This window comes from Panthera tigris, chromosome D4 (genome assembly GCF_018350195.1).
Source record: "Panthera tigris isolate Pti1 chromosome D4, P.tigris_Pti1_mat1.1, whole genome shotgun sequence".
NCBI lineage: Eukaryota > Metazoa > Chordata > Mammalia > Carnivora > Felidae > Panthera > Panthera tigris.
In genome coordinates this window covers 59,887,090-59,894,549 of record NC_056672.1, presented here as the reverse complement: position 1 = coordinate 59,894,549, position 7,460 = coordinate 59,887,090, and the positions used below count along the sequence as shown (strand labels likewise).

The 7,460-nt window shown below is 58.3% G+C and overlaps 1 protein-coding gene across 1 annotated transcript; it reads right to left on the bottom strand.

Annotated features, from left to right (window-relative positions):
- Nucleotides 1–247: 247 nt before the first annotated feature.
- On the bottom strand, nt 248–1,479 carry FOXE1 (forkhead box E1). Its single transcript, XM_042965316.1, has one exon. The coding sequence runs from the start codon at nt 1,477–1,479 to the stop codon at nt 361–363; it is 1,119 nt and encodes a 372-aa protein (XP_042821250.1). The 3' UTR covers nt 248–360.
- Between the last annotated feature and the right edge of the window lie 5,981 nt (nt 1,480–7,460).

The following is a 7,460-nucleotide window of genomic DNA, read 5'->3' as shown; positions in this document are numbered from 1 at the left end:
AAGACATGGTGGTGATTCCCCACAGTTCAGACCTAGACTCTGGCATACGCACTACGCTGCGCCCCCATTATCGCCAAGTACCCTCCCCAGTAGAATGTGAAAGGCATGTCCTTTGGAGCTTCGCCTTACTGAGGGTCCTTTGTCCCAGTCCGTGGGCCCTCGCTGCCTCTCCCCACATCCTCCCATTTCCAAAGCGGACCGGTGTGTACGCGGTGCGCTGGGAGGCTATGCCTCTCCTGCCCTCTCTGTCCCTTCCACGTGGCTCTCAAATCCTCTCTTCAGTCCTGTTCTCAGGTCTCAGGGAAACTTAGTTCATGTGGACAGCCGAGGTATCTATGAATTTTCGACCGAAAGCTCGGCTCACATGGCGGACACATATCGATCCACCCCGCCGGGATAGGCAGTCGCATGGCGAGCATGATAGGCGCCTCCACTGCCGGCTCCGAGCTGCCCCCCAGGATTGTAGCAAGGCCCCAGCGCTCCAAACTGGCCGGGCGATGTGCGCCCATAGAAGTCCACTGCGGTCTCAACGCCACCACTGCTGCCACCCGCGGGGGGCGAGGCGGGCCCCGCCAGCCGGCCAGCCGCTGCGAAGAGGGCACTGCCTGCCCCCTGCGGGTACGCGCCATCGGGGCCTGCGTAGGCGGCCGCGTAGGCAGAGGGGTTGGTAGGTCGGGCCCCCGCGCAGCCTGCAGGCTGGTAGCCGGTGGTGGCTGCAGAGGCGCTGGCCGAGGCAAAGGCGCAGGAACCCGCGGGCCCCGACGACGCGGGGCCCAGTTCTGGACTGAGTGGCCGTTCAGGCACCAGGCCGAACACGCGGCACGGTCCTGGCGACGCAGCGGGGTAGTAGACAGGGGGCGGCGCGGTAAGCGTCGGCGGGGCATAGCCTGCGTAGACGGCGCCGGGGTAAGACGGGCGCGCAGCGGGCACTGCTCCCGGGAAGATGGCGGCAGCGGCGGCGGCAGCTGCAGCGGCGGCGGCGGCGGCCGCGTCGTGCATGTAGGCTGGGTAAGTGGAGAGGTCCGAGCGCTTGAAGCGCTTGCGGCGGCGCAGGAAGCTGCCGCTCTCGAACATGTCCTCGGCGTTGGGGTCGAGCGCCCAGTAGTTGCCCTTGCCTGGACGGCCAGCCTCGCGCGGGATCTTGAGGAAGCAGTCGTTGAGCGTCAGGTTGTGTCGGATGCTGTTCTGCCACTTTTTGGGGTTGTCGCGGTAGAAGGGGAAACGCTCCGTAATGAACTTGTAGATGCCGCCTAGCGTGAGGCGGCGCTCAGGCGCGTGCGCAATGGCCATGGCAATGAGCGCAATGTAGCTGTAGGGTGGCTTTCCGCGCTGCAGGGGGCGCTTCCGCCGACGCCCACCGGTGCCGCGACCCGTGGCCTCCGTTGGGACCCCGGTCGCCGCCTCACTGCGCTCCTCCTTCACGGCCGCCAGCACCTCCGTCTGAGGCGGCGGCGGCGGCGGCCGGCTCTCAGCCGTCATGGCGCAGCCGTCCCGCGTCCTGGGCGTCCCCGCCGCCCGCTACTGTCGAGGGGCGGGGGCGGGTCTCGGAGGCTGCGGGGCCGGGCTGCTGGCCAAAGGAGTGGGCCCTGGACCCCTCTGCGGAGAGCTCTGGGAGTCCTCGCGGGCTGGCACTCGGAGCACAGCTTCTCCAGGGGTGCGCTGGAGTCTTGGCGCTCTCGGTTTCCGGGCTGGCTCGGTGCAGACGGAGGCTCAGGAGTGTCCCGCCCACCGACGGCTCTGCTCGTGTTCTGGAGCTCGAGGCCAGGAGCCGGCAGCGGTGTCGGGAGCGGGACTAGGCCCCAGTCGCGGTCTGAAGGGCCCTTTGCGCGCCGGTGCCAAGCGGTCAAGGGGCCCGGAAACGGTCCAGGGCTGGGGCGCCTGCAGCTGGTCTGTGCCTCCCGCTGACCTGGGGCTAACCGTCGTCGAGTCCTGCGCCCAGAGGAAGCTGCGGGCCGGAAGGCCTGAAGCGAGGGCAGTTAGTGCAGACTTGGGGCACTCCGGTGGGGGCTCCCTAGACCGCGCCTGTGCGGCCCAGCCGGTGGAGGGTAAAGAGGCGAGCTGCAGGCGCAGCGCGGCGACTGTTCCTCTCCGCAGCTTTGGCCTCCGGCCGCCGAGACCGCAGGCGAGGCGCTCCCTTGCACACACCCGGACGGCTCCTCCCTCCACCGGCTTCTCTCCTTAAAGGCGCCAGGAAGCTTGGGGCGGCGCCCCGTCCCCGCCCGCCCCCCGACCGCCCGCCCCCTGGGCCCGCGCGCACCTCTGCAGGTGGGAGCAGCGGTGGAGGCGCGGCGGGAGCCCCACAACGTCAGAGCTGGGAGGGCTCTCGGAGACCGCCCGGGGCCGGCCTCCCTACGCGCCGACGGGGAGACTGAGGCCGGGAGAGGCCGGGAACCGTCTCGGGAGACCTCGGCGCCGGAACTCAGAGCTTCTGGACTTTACCAGCCTCTGCAGAGGGCTGGGGCCCGCGGTGAAAGGACAGGCTCGCTTCATTTTTTATTGTCCAGAGAGGGTGAGAATTGGCGGAGGGGGCGCTTGGTTCTTGTGGGGCAGCGGATGGGGAAGGGAGACCTTCCAGGTGGCTGGCTCTTAAGATATTTCAAGGATGATTTTCAAACCCCAGTCAGGGCTGCCTTGCCCATTGCCCGTCCAGCCCCTCATCTTTCAGACGGGGATTTCTAGGCCCCATAGAGGAGGTGACTTGCCCTGGCCTCACCGCGACTTTGCCGGCTAGCGGAGTCTCACACTTGCATCTCTGTTAGGACTGCTCTTTGCCCCCTCTGGGCCTGAGGCAGCCACTTTCTCTTTTTGAGCCCCAGGTTCCTCGACTGCACGGAGGGTTTGCACCTCAAGAGACCTTCCGTTATCGACTTTTAGGGAAAGGCCACCCCACCCCCACCATCTGTCTTTGGGTGACTCAGGACCCCTCTATATGACGGAAAGTGGCACACAGCTTAAAGAGGATGAAGGCTAGGCTTCTGTCCTCTCGTAGTAACCTCCTCCTCCAGTTCACCCAGGCCAGGGAGGGTTCCGCGTGGCTCCCAGGACCCCCGGGGGCCTTCCCGCAGAGGGGCGCGAGGGCTGCGAGAGGCAGGGGCCGAGGTGAGGGCGCTCCAGGTGGGCACGTCTCCCGGGGGAAAGGACGGGCAGGGGGGACCCGTTTGCTTCGCGGGTGTCCGGTTTCTGAGTTCGTTTCCGGCCACCCCCCAGGGCGGGATCTCCCGCCTCAAGCGAGAGAGACTCCCAGCTGCGGCCGCCCCATTAGCCTGGGTTCTCTTTGTGGTCTTGCACAGGGACACCTCGGGCCCGTCCTTTGTCCCAAGCGGGGCCTCAATTTTCTCCTCTGTGAATTGGGGGCGGGAGGGCATATGCAGACCTCGGAGGAGGCTCCTTCTGCCCTTAGGAATCCGGACCTTGGCGCGGACTCCAGAGATTCCAGCCGGGGTGCAGCTTTCCGCGGGGCTGTGGGTGTAGGGCGAGTCTCCAGAGCGCGGGCGACACGTCCTCCAGGGGTTTTAGTCGCGTCCTTCGTGGCGGTGAGCTCTCTGTGGGTTGATCCCCGCTGAGCATCGGGCAAGTACCTTCGGAAGAAAGAGGCGGAGAGCCCCGATCCTCGCTTGGCGGATCCGGGTTTGTAAACAGAAGCGCGGTTTGCATGTGGACCTTCCTCAGCGGATGGGCGCTCGAACGACTGGAGAGTGCTTTTTCACTCGTTCAGCAAAACTCTCAGTTTCCTTCTAACAAAGTAACGAAAATGCGAAAATCCAGATTTCGATGTTACATTTTTTTTTGTTGTAAAATGGGGGAAAAAAGTTTAAAACAATTTTATTTTAACCAGATCACATCATAACAATATTTCAGTACTGAATTTTGTGGTGCTATTTTTATTGTTCTATTTTTAATTTTGGACCACTATCCTAACGTGTTTCCATAAATCAAATAATGTGATTCTGTAATTCTAAGAGTCCATGACCAGAAGCCTAAGCTCTTTAACTGTGATTATATTCCTATGACTTTAAGCTTCTGGTCAAATGTAAAAGTGTAGTCCTCATAATGAGATGCTGGGACTAAGATTTTGTGCCTGAAAATATGATGCTACTACTGGGAGCTGCGACTTCCTTAGTTTTTAGATATTTTCATAGCTCTGAAGTATGTATTACTTAATTTGAATTCCTGCCTAAGAGTGTCTGATTAGAAGATTTGGGTCCTATAAATCCACACCTCTATTCTTTCTTAATTCCAAAATGTTAGTAGTACTGGATCCAAAGAATTACCAAATGTCAGTGCTGCATCCACTATTCTGTAACTCAAAAACTCTAATTCTGATAATTCTTATAATATTTGTGACCGTATGCTTTAATGATTGGTCCTATGACTTTATGAGTCTTTACTTTTAAGCCCCAATGGCTGTAGTTAGAAGCCTTGTGTCTCAGGATATCTTGATCCTCAAAGTTTTGTGTCTGTGAGCCCATTCTTCTAGAATCCTGATTCCTCTTTCTCGGATTTTGCTGCTACAGAGCCACACCTGTGCATCAGACCAAGTGTTAGCATCCTGAGATTAGAATTCCTAAGGTCAAGATTTTCATGATCAAAGGAGCCTTAAGATTCTATTCCATAGACGTTTTATTTTAATAATACATTTCAAAATTTTGTGCTTTGAAGATTCCAAAAACCCATGATGCAAAATTTGAATTAAATGAGTTTACTGTTTGGGTGAAAACTATACAAATTGATCCCCCTTGATGCCTGGGCATTTTTTCCCCTTTTCTCTGGTCAAGTCCTCCCTCTTCTCTGGTGCAGTGTTCCTTAACATTTGTGGGGGCAGCAGACATCACTGACAACCATTTGGAAGCTTGGAGATCATTCTCCTAGTTTAGCAGGGGTGGGTTGGTGCTGATGTGGGCGGCTGCTGGGTGATTTCCATCTCCTTTGCACCTGCTTCCAGCCCTGCGTGTATTCCTCTTTTGGGAAAACCCCAAAGGCCATTTTACATTCAGTTTTTAGGGGGACGGCGGGGTGGGGGGGGATGCTGGTGGTCTGTAGGAGACCTTGCAGCTCTTCTCCCAACAATTACTTTCCCCAGTTTTAAAGTGTCCTTGGAGGGTTTGTAAATAAAAAGGAGGGGATCCACAGAGTTATGGAAAATTCCTCCATATCTCTTGACCCAAATGATGCAGATGCAAAGGTAACTAGCTCTTCTCCCTAAGGAAATCTTGGAAATACAAGCCGGAAGGAAACTAGGCCCAGATTGCCAAAGGGATTGCTTAAAGTCTTGCAGAGGTGGTAGTGAGCTGCGAGGGAAACTTGCATCTTGGGCTCCTTATCTCCTGGGCCCACAGCCTCTGTGTCTTTCCCTGAGCTCTCAGAGCCTCAGTTGTGCTTACTGGCCTGGACTGGGTCACTCTCCTAAGCAAATGACAATGGAAACTTCAGGTCCTGATGCTTGCAAATCAGATCCAAGAATCTTGGGACCTTAGGAATACAGGGACCTCTGTTTGGTTTACTCTGGGGCAATCAGTCAGGGTCAGCAGGCTGTATGGCTTCAGAGAACTTCAGAACAAGACACTGCCACAAAGGGGGCCCGTGTCACACTCATTACTGGCCCAGAGGACTTGAGCCATCTGCTACTCTTTCAGACCTCAGTTTCCCCATCTGTGAAGTGGGACATCTCCTACCTGTTGCCCTTCTTCCGGAGAAAAGAGAGGATGGAGTAGGACGCGTCACTGACCCGTGATTGTTTTCTCCACCTTTTAAATTGTTTTCAGGGCAAAACTTCGATCTGGGGGGAAAAAAGCTGCTGGGGGAAAGTCAAGTCGTTCTCACTTATGGACGGAGATAAGACGCACTCCTTGAAGAAGCAGCGGTTGATTAAAGTTCAACGTTTTCGGCAGTTTAGCCCAGGGTGTTTAGACTTCCAGGCCACTTGGGTGTGGTTTCTTTCCACGCATAGCGCGGCTCAGGGACCCCTGGAGCTGGGTCGGGGCAACCGGACTCTGAGCCATTGGCTCACTTAAACTCCGTGAACGCAGAATTATAGCCACTGCCGGAGACAGATTGGAGGAACTGGGGCCCAGAGAGGGGTGCCCTCTGCTTCCCACCACCCTGCCTAGCTAACCCTGCCAGCAGCCTTCCGACTCACCCCCAGGAAGCGCCTCGCGTCGTTCTTTGCTCCCAATCCCTGCTCCACAACCTTTTCCCAACCCTGCCCGTCAGTCCCCGTGGCGGGGAGCTCAGGAGCCAACTCGGACATCCAGGAGCTCAGCCGTGGCGGCGAATAGGGCAAGCTGGCTCCGAGAGCGCGCGGACTTGGCCCACCGCGCACGGCGAGTCTGGGGCAAAGTCCAGCCTGAGCTCTTCCTCCACCTTGCCCGAGCCCCACTCTCTCCGGCGCTCAGCGCGCGTTCCCCGCCAGGACCGAGGAACTCCAGGCGCGATCCTCGTAGGCTCAGAAGGAGCCGGCCGCCGGGCGGGAGAGAGCTCGGCGTTGGCGGTGGACTCTCCTGGGAAAGCGGAGGACCCGGTCTGAGATGGCAATGAGAGCAACAGCCTGGGTCTTCTCAGCCTGGCCGGCGGGCGCACGTCCTTAGATTCTGGCACCGTGGGCGCAGGAGCAGCGCTCTGGGATCGTCGGGCGTCCGGGTTTCTTAGGTCTTACCGTGCTCTATGTACGGCTTTGGGACTCGGAAAAGCCCGCAATTGGGACGGAAAATTATGGATGTTTATGTTGGGAGATAGAGATCCTGGTTTGCAAGACAATCTCAAAAGGGCTGTTGATTACTCCCCTTTCTCCCTCAAAGGGGAAATGCACTAGACAGAATTCTAATTCAACCACCTGAGGCACACAGGAAGAGACCGTGACCTGTTCCCCCTCTTCAAGCCAAGTTTGTCCTAGAACCCAGGCCTCCGATTGGGATCCTTGATGTCCCCTGCCTCCTGGCACTTGAGGTCATCAGGATGGTTTGCTGATAGCTGGGTCCAGGTCCCCCGGGTGGGGAGTGGGGTGGGGCTGGGGTGGGTGCCTCAGGCAGGCCCCTCTGAGAACCCAATACCGCTGGCTGGCTGGCTGGTTGCTCAGGGCCATCGTCTGGGGAACTGGAAGAGTGTATCCCGGAGGCATGTGCAGGTGGTCCAACTCTCCTCTGGCCTCTTTCCTTAGGGCATTTTTGGGCTTCTGTGTATCTCCAGGCCTGGGAGTGTGTGTGTCTCTCTCCGGTCTCACCATCTGTCTTTCTGCCTCTGTGTATGAGTAAGACCGCACCCATCTTCCCCTTCCAGCCCACTGGTGGGAAGTAAGGGGGGCTGCACACTCCAGCCAGGGCCAGGCTGCCCGTGCCAGTCTCTTCCCTCCCAGGGGATGGTGCAGACAGCGGCAAGGAGGGATGGAGGGACTTCCAGCCAGGAGGATGCTACAGCTGGTGGGCGTCCTGATCCTTGGCCTTTCTGCCCAAAGGCCTCTCAGAGTC

Excerpts from the sequence above, each read along its gene's own strand:
- FOXE1 (XM_042965316.1), bottom strand. The coding sequence starts at position 1,479 with ATGACGGCTGAGAGCCGGCCGCCGCCGCCGCCGCCTCAGACGGAGGTG.